Genomic DNA, 20,565 nt, shown 5'->3' with positions numbered 1-20,565 from the left:
ACCATTTAATGTAAAGTGCAATGAATTATCGAACACTGGCACATGTTCAGTTTTTCTCCTAAAAGATCTAATTTTGTAAAAATGAAAATGAATTTGAGAAACTTTGCAGCCATTACAACTTCCATTATTAAATTAGGCTACAGTGGCCTCTTCTTTTTCCTAATCTGCCCTGATCACTGTGAAGTGTGCAGCTGCTCAAAAGCATCCAGAGCAAAGAGATGAATTTTCATTTTATTTACTTAAAATCAAATACTCTCTACACACTTTGCTTGGATTTTTTTTTTTTGCTGGAAAGATATCCTTCTATATACTAAGAGTAACCCCCCAAAAAAACATTACAAATGAATACATGGGGTCATCCTTTGCCAACAACTATCTTTTTTCCTTTTTCTCTTCCTTTCACACCTCCTCAGTGTGCCACAGCAGAACCGCTGGCTGACCAGTTTTCTTACAGAACAGGATCAGTTGAGAAGGTTTTAAAAGCAGAAGTTTGCTTTACTGTGCACAGGAAAGAACGAAGGGAATAATGCTGAGGGCTATAGCATAAATGCTGTTCCTGCTTTTTGCAAAAGTTAAGTTTCTTTGATAGCAGACCTGGATCACAAGCGTTACTAACTTCTCAGGCACTGACAGTTTTAACGTCAGAGTGCTGCAAACAAAACAAAACAAAACCAAAACCCCAATATGTTGCAAAAATACAGTAATTTCATGATTATAAGCTGCACCATTTTGACTAAAATTTTGGTCCGAACCCAAAGTGCGGCTTATAATCAGGTGTGGCTTATATATGGACAAAGAACGAAAAGTTGCTGTTTTAGTTTGGAGGACAGGTGTCTGCTAAGAAAGGCAGGAGCTTCTCCTTGAAATGTAGAATGTAACCCCCCTCCCTCCAAATTATTAGAATTTTGAAATCAAGGGGCTTTCAGGCAAAAATATGGGAATTAGGAATAACAGTTCTTTTCTAGGGAAATTAAAATAGAAATACAGTACTACAAAGAAACAAACTCCAAACCCTGACAAAGTCAGCGTACAACCTGACACCCCGTCAGGCAGGGTGTTGGTAGCAGTCCCATTAAATGGTGGTTGCATCCTCTTGCAGTGATAGATGTGATTCAGTTGAAGCAGTGTTCCTGCAGAAGGTGCAGTTTCCCTCTGGAGGTCCAGTGGTTATATGGAGAAATCCAGTTTTCCTCTGGAGTCCAGTGGAGAAAGGGGCTCCCTTAGTGTCCCAAAATCTGTTTTTATCTTGGTAAGAAATGTTGGGCTCTTCCCCATGGCTGGAGCAACTTCCAATGGGATGCAGTAATTTTATCAGTCCCACAGTGGGACTCAATGGACCATTAGCAGAAAATGACTCGCTGGAGGAAGGATGGGTTGTGAGAAGATAAAGAACAATGGCCTGCCTGGTTTCAATGGATGGCCCATTAGCTGAATATCTGCCGTTGAGATAAGGATCACTACCCCCACCCTCAACTGATGGTGATAGAATAGATACCTTTTATCACACTCTATATTGTAACGTGCGGCTTATAATCAGGTATGGCTTATATTTGGACAAAGAACGAAAAGTTGCTGGCAGCCGGAAGTGCAGCTTATACTCAGTGAGGCTTATAATCGTGAAATTAATGTAATTAAATTGTTTAGTACAAAATATCCGTAATTTTAGTTCTCACAATCTAAGGAAATAAGTAAACATTTGTAGGCAGTGGCACCACTTACATTAAATGAAGCTGATATAGGATGGAAAAAGAACAAAACCTTTTGCATATATCACATTCACATCAGGAGTCATTGATTCAGACCTGAAAAAAGTATTCAAAAGTCTGCCCTTTTTTTCCAGAACTACCAGTTAATTTACAAGATGTCACCTTCCCCAACAAACATTCTCTTTGCAATAATAGAAAGGGCAGTTTTACTTTTAGGCACAATCTATGAGCATTTTACACAGCCTGAGTGAAGAGAAAATCCCTTTGCTTCCCCTCAGACCTCTTTATGCAGTTTGCCTGGTTTTATTTCTGCCTTTATTTTTCTTTAATGTTTTTATAGCACAGGACACAGTAGTATAATTTTCACAGGCGGAAAACCTTCTAGAGGTGCTTCTCCAAAATACCATGAATAACACTGGGGCATTACAATGATACTCATCCTCTATGTCAGTGGTCTCCAAACCTTTTTATCATGTACCTTGTCAGTAAAAAATTTTAAGCAGGCACTCCTATGAAATGTTAATGTTATTTTAGAATTATACACAGGTACTACAGCACCAATATATAATGTACATTATAAAACATACACAAAAGTAGAAATTAAAAAAACATTAAATAAATGGCAAGAAATAATAATCAATATTTAAAAATTAGAGGTACAAAAATATCTTCTTCCTGCACTGCATTTTGTAGACCACTGCTCTCAGCATGAAACTATTTCAGTCTATCCTGATGCATTTTCTCTGTGTCCACTGTCCACAGTTTTACCTGAATAGGTTCCACCCTTTCCTCTTTGTTGAGGGATGAAACTTCCATTGGTGAGTCTTCATGTGGTTGCCTCTGAACCTGCCTTCAACTAGCCATAGCATAGTAGGGCAGTTTCAGCCAATTTAGTGTGGGGGTTTTTTATTCTTTATTTTTTTAATTTGATCTGTTTGTTACATGTTTTTTTTTAGTAAAATCCTTCAGAAACTACTACGCTTTATTTTACAGCCAAATGAACCTCAGTCCTTCTCAGCATTTATCACTATTAATGATTTACGGATATGCAGCTTATTTTATCTAGATATCTGTACTTATATAAAAATGCATGTACAAGCTGGAATAAAATTACATTTAAACTATCAGTAAAACAAAGGGTGTAAAACAACATTAAAAAAAAGAACAGAAAAAAGAAACAACCCAAAAGCCAAACCCACACCTTGCTACCTGAAATGCTTCAATTGCAAAAATTTGTAAGGGTGAGGTGGTGTGTGTAACAAAGTAAATCAGCAACACTGCCTACTTCCTGTGCAGATACTTTCCCCACAAATTACGTGACTCCCTACCACAATACGTGTATCACAGACAGTACAGAACCATAAACAAAGACATAAAAGCTTTTCCCTTGCTGCTGTTGAGAATACCTCCACATTCCTATCAAGAAGATTTAAGGAATGATGCAAACTCTGACCTGGCAGGTCTCACAAGTGCATTTGAGAGAGGCAGAACCATGAGAGAAACACACAATTTAAAGCAGATCTGGCTACGTGCCGGGCCACCACCACATCACAGAACCTGCTCTCAATGTCTGGGTACAAAAGTTGAATTGGTTCTCAGGTTCAAAACTACTCAGCACCCAGAAGCTTCATTTTTTCAGAGCTGCATCAGAGGCTGGACAAGATGTGTATCCCAAATGGAAGAGCAAACACCCAATCCAAACCAGTAGCCGCTTGGTTCAGCAGAGAAGTTTTTGTGGCAAAGGGTTTACATGTATCTGGTGAAGCCTGGTAGGAGGAAAATGCTGTGGAAATATAGTAGTAGCATGAGGATGGAGTCTGTCTTGAGCTTTCTGGGATATCTGTGCAGGAGTGTTATGAGAGGAATTTCCACGTACTCAGTATTTTTGATAGTTTAGCTCTGTCTCAGGAAAGAGAGCTGTAGGAAGATTAAGACCCTACATGGTGCCCTAAGTGAACCACTACCACATAAAAACACCGCAGACTACTGACAAATATGCAAGCTACTGTTCCACTGGGATAATTACAGATAGTTTTATTATTCACAACAATACTTTAGATTATCTTTGCAAATCTTCTGCCCAGAAAAGGAAGTGTCACATGTAGAATATGGCAATGCACAGTGAGACATCCCTAAGTCTGCTTAGAGCATTCAAGAAAATTCAGTAGAGAGGACTTGGCCTCCATTAGAAAAGTTTACAATGTATTTTTTTATTTTAGTGAGTAAGGCTATTAATCTAAAGGGAGACAACATAGTGAGGAACCACAAACACAGGAATACACACACATAAACATATCTTTATGATACCTTTAAGCTTTTTAAAGTTACTCACTTTTTTGTTTGCTCGAGATGGAAAGGGAAGGAGTGAATTTCAAGGAGCATGAAGTAGTGTGCAATGGAGGGAAGAGAAGTATGTGTCTAATTTCTAAAGTTTGTAAGCTGTTATTTTTTAACTGCAGAGTAAAATAACACATAGATCAACCTTTGCAAGAGACGCAGAAGTAGTGTAGAATTGACTGTGGGTTCAGCTGGTCTTCTGCTCTAGTACTAATGGAAAAAGATTGCCTCTATTTCCCAGTGCTTCTCAGAAAAAAACCACAAAACCCAACAAAACTGAAACACATTCCTTGAAGCAGCAATAAGCAAAGATCACAGAAAACTCACCTCTGCACCGAATTCATCACATGTAATTTTTGTAAAGTGTAAGCTGCTTGGGCACAAGTCTTGGATGAAAACTCAGGGTAATCTTTGTACTCTTCAGATGGTGACAGGATGATTTTAGCCTATGCTTTCTTGCAGGTTTACACTTGATGTCGCTTGCATACAAATTGCAATGTCCTCAACACAACCTGATTTTAAGAGTTTGCTACTGTGTTTCCTTCTCCCAGATTTGCCAGGGAAGAAATAAGCTGGCACCAAATCCATACTGTAACTGACCACTGACAAGTCTCTCATAAAGAAAAGACTTGCAGCACCAGCACCTACTCACTTTAATCTCTAGGGAAGAGACTGTTACATTTCATTGAAAATAAGAATTGTATTTTAGACAGTCAGGTCCAGGAGATTACTTCTAGAATAACACGAGGCATTTTTCAAATCTATGGAGTTTTTTTTTTTACTCTAATTCATGAGTGAATTAACTAGTCACTGCCTCCTGCTTAGAAGATATAATGATTTCTAGGGTGAATGCTTACAACCAACTTTGAGATGGCAAGAAGATGATTTTTAGTCTGTTATTCGCTACAGGTTCACATTTACATCTGTGGCTTACAAATAAATAATCTTAGCTGTGGTGTTCTTATACATCTTGATCCTTTATCAGAGTTTGCTGTGGCTGATTTACACTCACTAAGTTAATGCTTACACATTCCATAAAAATAGTCAACTTAAGTCTACTAGTGCCCTACAGATAGAAGGCAGTTGTGTATAAGTGGGTACTTTTTAGATATCAGCATATCTACACATGAGCCAGTGCCCACCTAAATACCCTTCCAGCCAGCAGCCAGTCGTTTTACAGCAGCTTCTTCTTTTCCAGGTGCCTGGAAGTCTACCAGGCACCTGCTGCACAGGAGCACATAACCTGAGCACTGGGAGAGTGAATCTGAGTGCATCCAGAGTGCACTGGAGGTACTAACTCTTTCTACATACAATTTGGAGTTGCTCTTTGCATGTGGAGACACATACAGATGCAATCTGTCTGCCCAGGGATGGAGCATGCACCAGGAGGCAATTTCCTCAAAGCTTTGAGAATCCTGGAGGCCCGCCTGGTCTGTGAACATGCTGGTGGGAGGGAGAGGAAGGCGAAAATGAATTTATTTTTAGAAGAGAGGAAGGATGATGAAGACCAATAGTGCAGGTTTCAAATTAGTATGCACTGAAAAAGCTGTAATGAATTCAGTAGTTTTAAAAATGAGAATTTCTGTTTGATTTATGCAGTGCTGAAAGGGCTGTCTGTAAGGTAAGTCATGGCTGGAGCAATACTAATACTGCAAATGAAAGATGAAGGAAATCAGAGCTTGTTAAGACAAGTGAGTGCTGTATATAAAAGAACAGCTCAAGAGCCACGGGGGCTGTGCAGCCAAAAGGAGAAGGAACAAACCACTGCTCTGGAAGGCAGAATGGACAGAGGAGTTTTAAATGTTTCTCTCTATATGTATTCATATGAGAGAAATACTTTCAAACAGAAAACAACAATTGTAAACAGTCAAGTAAAGTAAAAACCTCCAAGCCTCAAGAAAGTCAGACTGGCCATGACAAACAATTTATACAAAATATTTTGAATATAGATAAAGATTGGGGCACCTGAATTCATTGTTCTCAGGCTTCTTATAAGCTGGTACAATTTCAAATTTCTTCAAATTACCAATATACTTTCCTAAAAAAAAAAAAAAAAAAAAGACATTAAAAAAATTCAGAATCTCAAAAACTACCTTCCCTCCACCGAAAGAAAAGCAAAACCTGAAGCCGGAAAATGCAAAATGGAGATAGAATCAGTAAACCTAAACCTGATTTTTAAAAAAGCCACACACATTTATTCTGAAGGCAGGGTTTTAACTAATCAGATACTCTTGTTGCTTGTTCCTTGCCTATGCAGTTGGTTAAAAGTACAAATTACCTCCCCACAAAACCACTTTTCTCCTCCTCCCCCCTTTCCCCCTCCTCCCCGTTCACTGATAAAATGTTTTTAAGATCTGGAGGGAAAGGGTAGGGGAAGCTCAGAGCCTCCCTCAGAGAGAGAATGACAGCAGGGCCAGAAATTGAACTCCCCCAGCTGTCATCCATGGCTACAGTCACTTTCAACTATGACTATTACTATGATGACCAGTGCCAGTACCAGCACCTGCAACATATGTCTACTTTCCTCCCTATCCTTTATAGTGCCGTGTTCCTCGTGGGCATTGTTGGCAACTCAATCCTGATAGCAGCCTTGGTCTTCAAGCGACGGGTCCAGAGGCTGATTGACGTCTTTATCATCAACCTCGCTGCATCTGACTTCATCTTCCTCATCACACTGCCTTTCTGGGTGGACATGGAGGTGTCGGACGAGAGCTGGAGGGTAGGATCTTTCCTCTGCAAAGCTAGTTCCTATGTCATCTCAGTGAACATGTACTGCAGCATCCTGCTCCTCACCTGTATGAGTGCTGACCGGTACCTCGCTATCATGCACCCCTCTATCGCACGACGGATCAGGACAAGATCCTATTCCACTGCACTCTGTATCTGTGTCTGGTTACTATCCTTCTGCTTAGGGATGCCAACCCTTTTGTACAGAGAACTGAAGAAGCAATATGGAAAGACTTACTGCACAGACAAATCCGTGACAGAAGTCAAACAGATCATGTCACTGATGCTTTTAGTCCTGGCCTTCTTCTTCCCACTGTTGAGTATCTTAACCTTTTACTGCTCCATTACCAAGAGACTCTGTGTGCACTATCAGAAGGCTGGGAAACGTGATAAGAAACTGAGAAAATCCATCAAGATCGTCTTCATTGTAGTGGCAGCTTTTGTTATCTCCTGGGTTCCTTACAATCTTTTCAAGCTTATGGCCATCCTTTTGCGACTCCTAAAGCAGCCTGACTGTTTCTCTGGCAGGGTTGCCCAGCTGGGCATAAAGGTGAGCAGCCCTTTTGCTTTTGCCAATAGCTGTGCCAACCCTTTCATTTACTTTTGCTTTGACAACTACATCCGCAGAGCCATGCTCCAGTGCCTGTGCCCACGGGTGAAAATCAGCAGCAACAACTCTGATACCCTGGACACCCACCTGAGCCATTCCTTATCCAATTTTGTGGCAGGGGAGTATGCCACCAGGAAGAGGAAGCGCTCTGTGTCCCTCTGACTGTGAGCTGCAGAGGAAGGAAATTCTTCCCCCCAAAATGGCAGGAAAAGAAAAAGAGAAACAAGCAACAGAGACAGGTGCAAATGTAATGCAACCAGTGCTTCAGGTGTGAGGAATGTTGCTTCCTTTAAAATGCAGATAGATGGAATAGGAAGCCTTAACCACAGAATTACTTTGCAATGATTGCTGTGACAGTGCATGGTGTAAATGTGAAACCATCATACTAAGAAAATCATACCAAGCTACAAATGCTTATGCTGGAACCCCAGTGCAAGAGCTACAAACTACATAAAATAACTATGTGATTCAGCCAAGGCCTCTCTGAGATAAGCTTTGAACTTAAATGTATGTGGGTTTTTATCCTGTGCAAGAAAAGCAACCCAAGTGTTTCTTTTTGGTTCCTTTGCCCACGAATAATTCGCAATGTCCTCAAACCAACCTGATCAATTCTGGGGCTTTGGAGGTTTTTTGAACTTAGAAATCTAACATTTTAATGAATTTGTGTGTTACCAGTTCTCATAACTTGAGTCTTGTGCATTTTAAGTCTCAGCTTATTACAGCATTAAATCTTTAGTTTTAATCGTAATAATTAAAGCATTTAGCCCCTCGGATTTCAGAAAAAAACAAAACTTGAAGGCAGAGAAACCAGGAGACAAGCAAAACCTTGCATTTAACCTTTCTCTTAAAGAAGACCAAGAAAAGCATACTTGTGCTTTTTAAGACTTTTTTGAGGACCTGACATAATTTCTGATTGCTTGGATCAGAATTAAAGAGCCACTGCCTTCTACTAAGGAAAAGGACACAGCGTGAGTGAAAAGTTACACACATGCAAACCTGCTAAAAGGCTTCAAAGAGAAGACAGCCATGTCACCTAACACAGCTCATGAAAAAACTGTCTGGACAGCAGAGAAAAAAACCCTGGAGACTGGATGATGGAAGTGGTATCCCTCTGATGTAACTGCAGCATGTGTACATTCACTATGGCTTTTCTTTTCACACCTCTGTATTTTCTAAACATCTGTAAATGGGAATAACTCTTTTGAGTGTTATAAATAAATCCTGGTATTTGCATTTTGTATCAAACCTTGTTGAACTGTTGAGCTGTTTAATGTCTGCAGAGAAACAAGAGTAGACCTCACGCAAGGGCAGTACAAGCCTAGAAACCAGGGTGTGCATGTCTTGCCCAGCTCCCCAACCAGTTCCACACTGGACCACTGGCTAGCAGAGCAGGTGGAGAGCTAGCTCTGCAGGCTCAGGGGAGGCAGAAGTGTCTTTCAGCAATTGCTGGTGGCAGAGTGCTCTCTGGCACACAGTGGGATACTGGGATACGCACCTGAGCTAAAACGGGGCTATCATAGAGACGCACACAAGCTTTTTTGCACTCCCCTCCCTTCACTGCATGTGTTTCTTTCCTCCCTCACTCTTCTAAAAGATTTTATTTTTCTTCCTGCACATGACAGACTTTCTCTCCCACCCCCACCTAACTGCCAAACTCCTTTTTTCAGGCTTACAGCTGCATGAAGAGCATCAACTGTTCCCAGACCTGCCAGTGTTTGAGAATGAGGCTAGTGTCAGTTCCAATTTTAAAGTTATAAAGTTTTACATTTATTTGCAGTGACCCTCAGAAACTGCTGTCTCTTCTCAACCTCTTACCTTCTTTCTACCTTTATGAGTGTATAACAAGAGATGCTTTTGTTTTTAGAAAAATAAGCCTAAGATTTGTATTTCAACTACAATATTATTTTTATTATAGAAAAAATCAGTAATTCAGATTTGTTCATTATTTCCTTAATCCCTGCCCAAAGCACTACAATCCTTTAGAAGACATCCAATCTACAAGACTTTTAATAATTCTAGTTAGAACTACTGTTTTCTTGCTTTCATTTTTTAAAAAAACTTCAAAATACCAGATCAAATTGGAACTGCAGAACTCCACCAAGATCTCATGGCTAAAGCTTTAGTTTCTGGAAAATAGCAAATAAACTTGATAAATATTGCCAAGCTTGAGGAGAATTTGGTATAAATGCCACAGCGAATGTTCCACATCAGCAAAGAAATAAAATATACAAGAGGCAACTAATTCAGCAAAGGAAAACTCACCAGATTCTTTTAGACTTTCATCCAAATTAGTGCAACTTGTTTTCTTGTGAACTGCAGGTCATTTGACACTTTCATGACGTGGTAAATATTATTTTGATTTTTTTTTTTTTTTTAAAGAAAAGACAACTTATACTTGAGCAGCTTTACCTCAGGAACTTTTAATATTCTGTGTTAAAATTTATTATTTGTTTGTTGGCACTAACAAATTTTAGGATTACACCAAAATTATTGTGATTGGAAGTACTTAATGTTGTAGACTTGGATAATGTAACAGGATGCCTATTTTAGCTATTATTTATTTTAAAAAAAGAATGACAGTGTATTGATTTGCTGTGTAAAATGGAAATAGTGCAATTCTGATACTACACCTGCTGAAGACCTTGGCAAGTAATTTGGGTTGGGCTTTTTTCCCTACAACATTTATTATTTTAAAACAAATCCAGTATGGCTGCAGCTAATAAATATGGTTTGGCTTTTTGTAATCTAACTTCTGCTTTCATTGTAATGAAAAAGTAGCAAAACATTACTAGAAAATGCATCAGTGAGTCTGCATGGGAACATTCATCTGCCCATCCCTCAAACCTTATCATTATTTCAGATATGCTTTTATATTATCTTAGAATTAAATCAAGACCTTTTGAGATTTTTAATGAAAACAACTACACCATCAGTACCACCCCCAATCTAGAGGCTGGTGCACTTTCTTGAGGTGTGCACAATTAAAGTTGAAGTGCCTTTGCTTCTTGATATAAATCAGGATTCTGTTAGATATATCTCTTGGTCTCTATTTTGGCTGAACAAATCAGCAGTTTTCAGAAATAAAGTATTTCATCTCAACACAAAGAAAAATTGTACCCAGACTTGATGCTTGTTTAAATAGGCAAAGAATTTTTGCAACCTTAATTTCAGCAGCAGATGTGGTAGCACTGACAACTGCTCTGCAGCTAAATGGAACTTTGAGCTGTGGAGGACTGAGGAGAAAGTCACACAGGGAACAGATTCAGACCCAGGATAAGCAGGGCAAACTTGCAGCCCTCAAAACAAGAAAGATGGTGTAGTCACTGTGTGGACTGACCACCACAAGTACTGCAGTGAGGATTTGGTCTTGGAAGTCAAGAGGAGAACTTCCACTGACTTAGATGCATCCAGATTTCATCTGCAGCTTTTTGTCCTGGCTCCTCCAGACTGGTGGGATGAAAAGTCCCTTGCAGCATGTCTATGCCTCAGGTTTCTAATAGGATGGACTACAGAAAGAACATTTCCTGACTTTGCAACAATGTTGCAATTATATATTTGTCTACTGCTGCACAAGAACAGTAAGGTCTTTGACAAAAGAAGATTGGGGGTTTTTCCTCCACCTTTTGGAGGTGCTTGCAGGAAGTATTGTACAAAGAGATGTCAGCTCATGGGTGGGAACACTTCCACATACTCCTAACAGATACACTGTTACTACTGGAATACTAAGTTGTGAGCCCTATAGGATCACTTACATTTGTGAAGTCAGCAGGAACTTGTGACTAGATTTGCAAGGTGTGAGCACAAATCATTACAGTTCCCAAAATGTCTAACTGAAACACTTGGACTCAATGCTCTTAAAGGTCTTTCTAATCAAAATGATTCTGTAATTCCTCTCTGGCTTAAAAGGAGCACCCAGTTAAGGAGCACATTTCATGGCAAGTGAAAAAAAGAAAGCAGTGACCACAATCCTGAAATGGAAAAATCCATCACCTCAAGCTATTTACCAAATATGCCAGCGTTCTGCATATTGTCAGGGAAAGAGATCAGTTCATGAATAGGAACAAAGAAAGAGCTACCTAAATCCACCTCAGATGGAAACAGGCTCTGGCCATGTGTTAAATAGCCTCAGAAGTAACTACAATGTTACCAAATACCTCACACAGAGATGGCTGGGAACCCCTAGAATACCAGAAAGAGCCTTGTTATCTTATCTAATATTTTAATATTATACCACAAAACTTGCAATTAGTGCACTCTAGGTCTCAATAACAGCCCAAGCAGCTGCTCAGTTTGCAGGGGCAGGTGTTCAGTATGCTGCTGGAGTCTTGCTGCAAGCGACAGGAGGTATTGGAATAGTCCAGTCTCACTAAATAACAGAGGGGCTTTGGCCCCAAGCATTTGGGCATCTAAAACCTGAGTTCATAATGAAGTAAAAGATATAAAATATGGGAGATGAGAAGCAAGTGGATTGGAAACCAGCAGCCTTCAAGAAGAAGGGCAGTCTTCCACCCCTAAGCTGGTGAAAAATTCATGCCAAAGGCCAGGCTGCTTGTGTTGATACTTCTGTTAAATTATGAGTTAAAGCATAGGTTTTTTTCCCAATTCACTTCACATATGTTTCTGTAACAGATTGCAGCAGCTTTGGAAATTGAGGCTGCTTGTTATGGTTTGAGAGCACCCAGCATTATCAATATCAATAATCTAAATAATGCCTTGTGACCAAAATACATATTTTCAAACTTCAAAACAGTTTCATTATTAGTAAGAGACCACATTATAAGTCACGATCTCCCTCTAAGTGTAGTCAGTGAACATACATCCTCTGCTGTTTATTTCTCACATTTTCTAGAGTACATGGGATTTTACAAGAGACATCTCAGCAACAAATCTCAAAAAAAACAAAAGGCAAATGTTTCTCTCAAAATTTGGACAGCATATGGCTGCTTTGGGGACTAGAGTAGGTCACAGGGAAGGTAAGGTGAGAATTCTATCGCAAAGAAAATGCTTTCCACAAGGGGAATCCAGAGGCTTTCATTTGTGTTAGTTCAGACCCTTTGCAAAGTACTGATATCAAGAAAAGGTGCATACTCTCTTTCTAGACAGCAGATCCTTAAAAAGTGAAGTGTATTCAAGAATATGAGGAAATAACTGAATGCATCCAAAAGTTACTAGTCAATTCTGAAAAAAAAACCCCTAACAAACTCTGTCTTTTACTGTGCAATGGAGTCCCCAGAATTCAATGCCTTCTTTCTTTCTACATTGATAAAACTAGTTAATATGAATATAAAAGAAGAGCTGTTTCTCAAAGGATGCCCTTTCTTTAACCCCCAATTTGAGGCAAAGAAAACCAGCCTGTGAAACTGTGTGGCATCTGCTCAGAGAATGAAACTTGGTCAGTGGTTTTAAAATTGGTCCAAATTTTCAGTCTAGCTTTAAAACTGTTACACAAAACATGCAAAAAGTCAGACTTGAAATGCATATGAAGCAGCTTTTGCACTGAGAAACACCATGTATAAATAAATACAGCACAAATGTTTGCCACATATAGAGCCATGCACCTGACTTGACCACTCATGTGACTTCCTAAACAACTGTATGACTACAACCACCATTTCCCCTGTCACCCACTCCTCCTCACCCCCCCTCCTCTGGGAACCACAGAAACTTCTATCCTGCCTCACACAGAGAAAACATGCAAAGAGAGAGAGAGAGAAAAGAGACAGGTGCATATTTGGTTTTGCCTATGTTTGAACCTGTGGGAGTAACCCACCATGGGTACAATCACACCACCTAAAAAGTGTTGCTTGGTAGCTTTCAAGAAACATATATATCTACATAAACTTCTGCTCTCCCTGTAACCGTCCAGGGCACTACGGATAGAGGGGTGCTGAGAAGCAGAGAGGGCAACAAATGCACTGGAAAGTGCAGTGGCATGCCCAAAACCTCAGCTCTAGATAAGGTGTCAGATATTATGAAATCTAGTCAAAGAACATGGTACTTCCGACCGCTTAGGAACACACTCAAGTAATTGAAAAACTTTTTCAGATATCTTACCAGAAGAGAGAAGACTTTGAAAAAAGAGGAGAGGAGAGGAGAGGAGAGGAGAGGAGAGGAGAGGAGAGGAGAGGAGAGGAGAGGAGAGGAGAGGAGAGGAGAGGAGAGGAGAGGAGAGGAGAGGAGAGGAGAGGAGAGGAGAGGAGAGGAGAGGAGAGGAGAGGAGAGGAGAGGAGAGGAGAGGAGAGGAGAGGAGAGGAGAGGAGAGGAGAGGAGAGGAGAGGAGAGGAGAGGAGAGGAGAGGAGAGGAGAGGAGAGGAGAGGAGAGGAGAGGAGAGGAGAGGAGAGGAGAGGAGAGGAGAGGAGAGGAGAGGAGAGGAGAGGAGAGGAGAGGAGAGGAGAGGAGAGGAGAGGAGAGGAGAGGAGAGGAGAGGAGAGGAGAGGAGAGGAGAGGAGAGGAGAGGAGAGGAGAGGAGAGGAGAGGAGAGGAGAGGAGAGGAGAGGAGAGTCCTTGAACAACACTTATAATCCCCTAGCTTCCGGGGCTCATGTTTTGGCAACTGTGTTGATGGGTTGTGACACACTTGCACAGCCACTTAAAAGGCTGCAACCTTCCTGAGGCTATTAAAAACGTCCAAAAGCCCTGCTGATTCCTAAAGGAGAAGTAACCTTCCTACTCTTCTAATTTTTAAGTACTTGTACACCTGGAGTAAGGGTACTTATAGGTACTTATTTCCACTGTTGTCCAAATAAATACTAGCTAAAGTCAGTATGGAAACCGCTGGTTTTGTTGAAAGTCAACTGGAATTTTATATGACTAACTTCAAGAAAGCTGGGGTTTGGCTGACTGAGAAGACCAAAAGCCTGACTTACAGACTACCTACCCAATAGTGAACTCAGCTGGATTAGTGCATCTTTTAGAATTCATCTTAATGATTCATCTCCAAAAGCTCTGAAGACCCATGAAACTCAATTCTGTGGCCTCACATGGAGAGAGGAACCATCCAAATAGGTGCTCCCAGCTGTGCTGCTGGACTAGGTTTCCTGATGCTGCTGGCTGTACCTTCCTAAAAGTGCCTTTAAGCAACTTGTATAAAGCGTAGGGCAATGTGACAGTGATTTAGGCGTGTTCTCTGCTTGAGGCATCTCTGTTCCCTGCTTTTCTCCTGTGGCTATAAGGACAGGATAAAGTATAGTGTAAAAATACAACGGCTGAAGCATCTGCTAACAGCTGTAGGATAACTACTGGGCTTTGGCATAGAGTGTTTCATGTTCATGGAGAGGACAAATAGTGACATGCATCTTCTTCCTTTTTATCTGAATAAAGCAAGCCTGTGTTTTGACTCCTGCTCTGACAAGTGGCATTACCAGACAGTCGGCTGGTTCACTAAGAGCAAATACTTAAGAGATTCTTAAGAGATTATTTTTCATGTGTATCTGCCAAAACCTGCAAGGGTGGGTAGCCATCCTTTTTCCTCAGAACTCCCAAAAATTCACTGAAAATCATGAGATGCCATGCAAATTTATTCAGAGGTTCCTTTTACTTGCTTTTGAACTGTAGGTCTAGCCTTTAACCACACACTTTTCTTGCACACACTGGAAAGGAAACAAACATTCCTTTAAAAGGAATACTAAAGGGTTTTGAGGGTATAACCACCTATTAGCATCACACAGTTAGTCCTCTCAGGGAACAGACATGCTGCCACATACCAATTTAGGTGCTTAAAAACCAAGTTTTCTATTTACTCAGTTATTTAAGTCAGGTCTGAGATTTGCTTCATCAAAGAAGTCAGTCATAAACCCTGGTACCCTGTTGGGAGCAAATGTGTGTCAAGAACTGAAGTGCTTTCTGCATTCGTGCTCAATATTTTGATTTTATGTGTTATGACATGAGTCTGCAATGTCTGCATTACCTGTCAGCCCTCTATGGTGGATAGCTGCCAACAAGCTGCCCAAAAAACTTCCAACAGAGCTTACTGTACTCATATTTTGATACAAGAATTTTTCTCTAGGTTTGCAGATGACAATTGCCTGCACCATATTTCTAACACTGCACAGGAGCTGGAAAAATTACTGACCTATGGTGAGTCAATTCAACAGAGAAATATTTCTTTTCCTCTCTCTTTCGCCCGCACAGTGAACCCTCCACAATAATATATGATGGAGCAAAAGGCGCTTACAATTGAAGTGGAAAAATTTTAAACCTAACTGCTATTAAGAAGTCCTCAGAAGAAGGATGGAGTTTATATGAACAAAGGACATTTTTAGAAACACAGTTAATCAGATTAATAACTGTTTTGGATGAAGCATTGCTTCTCAATAAACAGTAAAGTATTACGTGTCATGTGTATATATGTTGATTCTATATAATAGATCTTTATTTTTCTGGGGTATCAAAGTACTATTTGGAAAAATGGGTAACTCCAAATAAAATTATAATTTTCTCTCTCCAGTAAAATCTACTAGTTATTTTTACAAAATAGGCCTTCTATCTAGTCAACCTTATCATTAGAATAATAAAAGATCTTTTGAAATCTAAAAACCACAAGTCTTTTCCTGACCAAAAAAGGCTTAATTAGTTACTTAGATTACTAAAAGAATTGTATGTAGCTCCAACTATTTTTGCCACCCAAAAAGAAGAAACAGACTTCCCACTTTCAAAGCAGTTCAGAAATATGGGCGACCTAAAAGGCTGAATTAGCCAACAGCCACAGTGGCAGTTTAACTGACAAAAGGCAGCATTAAACTAAAACACAGCCTGTGGCCATCAACAAGATTGATTTATGCGGATTTCCTTCCTAAACAAAACAAAAACAAAACAACAAAATTTTGGATTTAATTGATCACAACTGCAAACAGATTACACATGCAGGTCACACAGCCACGTTGGCTGTTTTACAGTTCTGTGCCCTCAAAGTATCAAAGATGATTTGAGCACGGCATTTGGAAGCTGCTGCTGAAGGGAAGGTTACCTGGGAGGGTCTGTGCTCCACCTCGAAGGGAGCAATCCTTCACCAGCAGAACTTTTAACATCAGGCACCCCAGAGAAATGCAAAAGACAATAAGACCTTTAGAAAGAAGAGAAAATGTAACAATCAGGAAAAAATAACCACCTTGAAGTAATTTTTCTAAGCAGGGAACTTAAGCCAGTTGTTTTCAAACACTAGGTCATTCACAGATTTTCACCAGCATCTAAAGTATTTGTCCCTCAAGACGCAAAACTGTGAACTGAGAATAAGACAGCTCCAAAACCAGCATCTGAACCCATTTAATAAGGATGCTATGGTAAATCTGGAGATAGGAAGCTGTGAATATAAAGGTGAATATAAATGATCTGTACTCTTCACTGACATGTACAGCAGCAGTACTTGTAAATATTTCTTCTGTTAAGATCTTCAGTAATCAGTGCAACTCGGGGTTGATAGCAAATGTTGTTTAAACCATTCCCAGATACACTCCCATAGGGCAGTGAGCAGGTTAATGCTTTTCCCATGAGGCACAGGCAGTACCTGATGTTGTGGTGTAACACCACCATGTTATGGCACTGGGAAAATTTAATAAAGCAGTTTTATCATAGCTACTGGCAGAACAGTTAGTTTGGACTTGTGCTGCATTTTTCTAGGTTTTTGAACAGCAACACAGAAGCATTTTATGAAACATTTCACAAAGAAACACTTTGAGAAGTGGCCTAGTTGCATACCCCCCCCAAATCCAAACATCAAGAAATCTGCAACATGGGAGCATCTAACTCGTCACACCCTTTCTCTGCCACAAAAAAACTGTGCGAAGCACAGCACGGTCACTACACACCCAGACGAAAGAAGCCCCCACCTTTCTGGTGAGCATTCAGGTAAGCGAGCAAACACATGCGAAAAACTTTCTGTCTATTACGGAAACAACATTCAAACCCTCCCCCCACAACGCCGGCCCAGCTGCAGCCTCTCAGTCCTACCCGGCCCATGCTGAAACACGCTTCCCATTCCACGGGATCAGCTGGCCAGCAGGGGGGAATTTACCTGTCCCAGCCTCACCAAAGAGTGGGATTATGGCTGTAAAACTGCTCTTCCCTTCCTCCAGCCACTCCTGCCCGACTCCCGCCTCCCCGAGAATCCCCTGCTGAGCTGGGGACCCCTTGTCCTCCGCAGGCAGCTGCGGCCTCCCGAGCGTGCCTGCGCTCGCAGTGCGGGGGATGAGGGAACCCGGCACATCGCGTGCGAAGCGGCGGCGGCGGCGGTGCCGCTCTGAGTCAGCGCCCGCCCTGCGGCCGGGAGCTCGGGCGGGGAGCGAAAGGGAGCGGGCGCTGACTGATCCCGGCCGTCCCGCCGGCACGCAAGCCCCGGGGTCCCGCCGAGCCCCTCCGCAGGGAGCGCTGCATCCCTGTGCCTTTCCTTTCTCACTGACTTCACGTACCCGTGCACACACAAGCGCCCCGTTTGTGGTTTTGGCGCTTACGTTTAAAATCTGGAAAAGCCTCTTTGCCGAAATCCGTGGGGAAGGGCAGAACCTTCAGGACGGTGGCCGTGCCATCTCTGCGCCTCAGTGCATCTCAGCCTGCTCCTTCCCCTCGCTGTGCCTGCTCGCACGGCCCTCACCAGGGGACAAAAACTGCGGTACCTTCAGATGGAATATATATAGGTGTGAACACCAGCCATAGGTTTCAAATATTTTACAAGACTTTTTCCAGTCCTTGCCTTCTCAAACATCCTGCGCCGCACTTGCTGCTGCCGTAGGACTTGGGCTGTCCGTCGACAAGGGCAGCAACCACTGCTCAAAGCAGCACAGAGCCCGACGCATGTGGTCCCCTAGCATTAATCTGTAATTTTTCCAAGTGTTAAAGAGGCGAGGGGGGCTAGGAAGTGTAAAAGCCATCAACACTCCGACCCACTGAAAATTATGTGAAGTACCCAACATAATAAATACTTTCCAAGAAAGGGTGCTTTTTGCAGAAATCATGAACACCTGAAGGGTTATTTCCTCATCTCAGAAACAACAGAAACCTGACATTTCTTGAGATTTCATTTTAATTGACTCAGTTGAACCAGTTGCACCACAAGCTTTTCCAAATCTGTGAATTATAATTACTCAGCAAGAAAGTTTCTATGACATGAATCTCACTGAAACTAATGCTTCACATGCAAAGCCTCTCCAAGAATCTTGAAGCACTCAGTGAACTCTGCAACAGACATCACTTGGAAAGTGTTTTCTGTATGTATTGTAAAAAGAAACTACAGATTAACCTGTTTATTCCAATTGAGAGTAGATATGAAATATTTTATCATTGAGATATAAAATAGCCCTCTCATTGCATGTTCCATGAATTTACCCCAGGGTCCTTTTTGGGATAAAAAATATTTTTTTTCCTCTACCCAATTACACCCTGAATGCTGTCTCAGCTGCTAGTTTCTATCTCAGAGGATGCCAGTAACATCAGGTGTAGAAGTGGCAGTGGAAGGTTGTCTAGTTTGCTCTTCATAGGTTGCCCCACGTTGCAGATTGTACAAGAGATTAACGACCTGGAAGGTTTTCTACTTATTTTTTTCAAGTATAAAAAGGCATAGATAACTAACTACATGATCAGGAGATTGAGTACAAACGAACACAGAGATCTACAGTCTGATTCTGTTTTGTTTATCTGCTAAAATCAGACATCAAACTGCTAATCAGGATTCGTCTGGCTTGGATTTTCTGGAAGTTACATTGAAAAGAAGCACAAGGATATAATTAAGTGCACTTAACAAAATGTCAACTTTGTTAAGTTTTAGCACAGAACTCATACCAGCTCCTGCACTGCCCATCACAGCTGGGCAGTGATGCAATACAGAAATGCCACTGGGTTGCATTGGTGAAGTCACACAACAGGCTCAAAATGCAACATGAGTACTCCTATACTTGCCAAATTTTCTCCTACTCTTTTTGGCAGTGCATACAAATAACTTGCAAAGGCTGAAGCACCAATCTCCAGGACACCAAATTCTTAAGAGAGTATTAGGCTCTTTCATATGATTCATGACTTTCAGTCTTTCAGAAAGACATACTCTTGAAATGCCAGAAGAAGAAGCTCTAGTCTGAGAAAATTCAGAATGCTGAATTATTCCTTGGGATAAGACAGGATTTAAGTTGCGGAGCTTCTCCTTTAAAGTGTTTATTTAGGGGAGAAAAAAATTGAACAGACACATGCAAAACAAGCAGGAAGGAAACCATCCCTGTAGCAAAAGAGCTAAAGGTCCTGGCTTTTTCATGTGGTAAATGTTCGTATTCTTCTTATCAGCTAAAACTTCTGCCTTTCTGAATCTCCTCCTAAATACTGGTGTATTTACATAATACATATGCATGTTCGTTCACTGTGGCCAGAGAACCACAGACTAAGGAAAACAAGCAGCAATGAATAAACCTGCAAAAGAGCTCTGCAGAAGTGGTGAAGCCACTGGAGATGGAAGAACTTGCTGCTCTGCATGGGGACACTGATTTTATTGCGATTGCGTACAGTAAAAAGGAGCTGCTGGGACAAAGCAAGTGGAAAATGTGGGGATTTTATTCCAGGCAAGTGGCTAAGTGCAATCTTACAGCTGATCTGGCTGATAATTAAAGAAACAAAACAAACCAACAAAATAACGGGCTTGCTTTAGCCTACGCCATAGTCTCCCACTGTGATTTCAGAAAAGTTGCCTACTTGCTTCTGCTTGCTTGCAGAAGATGGATTTCTTTGTCCAGTGTGGGCATCTGGGCTGATGAAGTTACATGGGACTGATGAAGACCTGCCAGGTCTTCATGCACAGTGCTGGGCATAGATGTCCCTCTCATAAACTAATGTAATGAGTGAGAACTTTTCCACTCATTTCTCCTTTGAAAAAGCTCATTCAGCAACCTCTCTGGCTAGCCACTGAAACACACTTTTAAAGTCTTGTTTAGGTTAATGGACAGTTTAATTTACTGGCACATGTTTTCCCAAATTATCTGAAATCTTCAGCCTCATGATACAGGTGCACCTACTTGTTTCCTACCTAACTAAGGAGTACAGTTGCACAGTCAATTGAGGCTACTCTGAAAGATGCTCAGGTAGTGCCTCCTCCACCCAAGAAGAATCTGAGCTGTTAAAACTACCTGAACACTCAGGGTTTGTTAGCATTGCCTGCAAAAAGTTCTTGTGAATCACAGCTACATTCTCAGCAGAATGGGATGCCAAGGTGAGTC

At 41.1% G+C, this 20,565-nt stretch overlaps 1 protein-coding gene across 1 annotated transcript; it reads left to right on the top strand.

The window, feature by feature from the left end:
* Positions 1–6,444: 6,444 nt before the first annotated feature.
* Positions 6,445–7,542, top strand: GPR15 (G protein-coupled receptor 15). The gene has a single exon (XM_033086906.1). It carries the CDS (start codon positions 6,445–6,447, stop codon positions 7,540–7,542), a length of 1,098 nt encoding a protein of 365 aa, XP_032942797.1.
* The last annotated feature ends 13,023 nt before the right edge of the window (positions 7,543–20,565 follow it).

This window comes from Catharus ustulatus, chromosome 2, assembly GCF_009819885.2.
Source record: "Catharus ustulatus isolate bCatUst1 chromosome 2, bCatUst1.pri.v2, whole genome shotgun sequence".
NCBI classification, from domain to species: Eukaryota; Metazoa; Chordata; class Aves; order Passeriformes; family Turdidae; genus Catharus; species Catharus ustulatus.
Note: the sequence above shows the minus strand (reverse complement) of the source record. Positions and strands in the feature narration are given on the sequence as shown.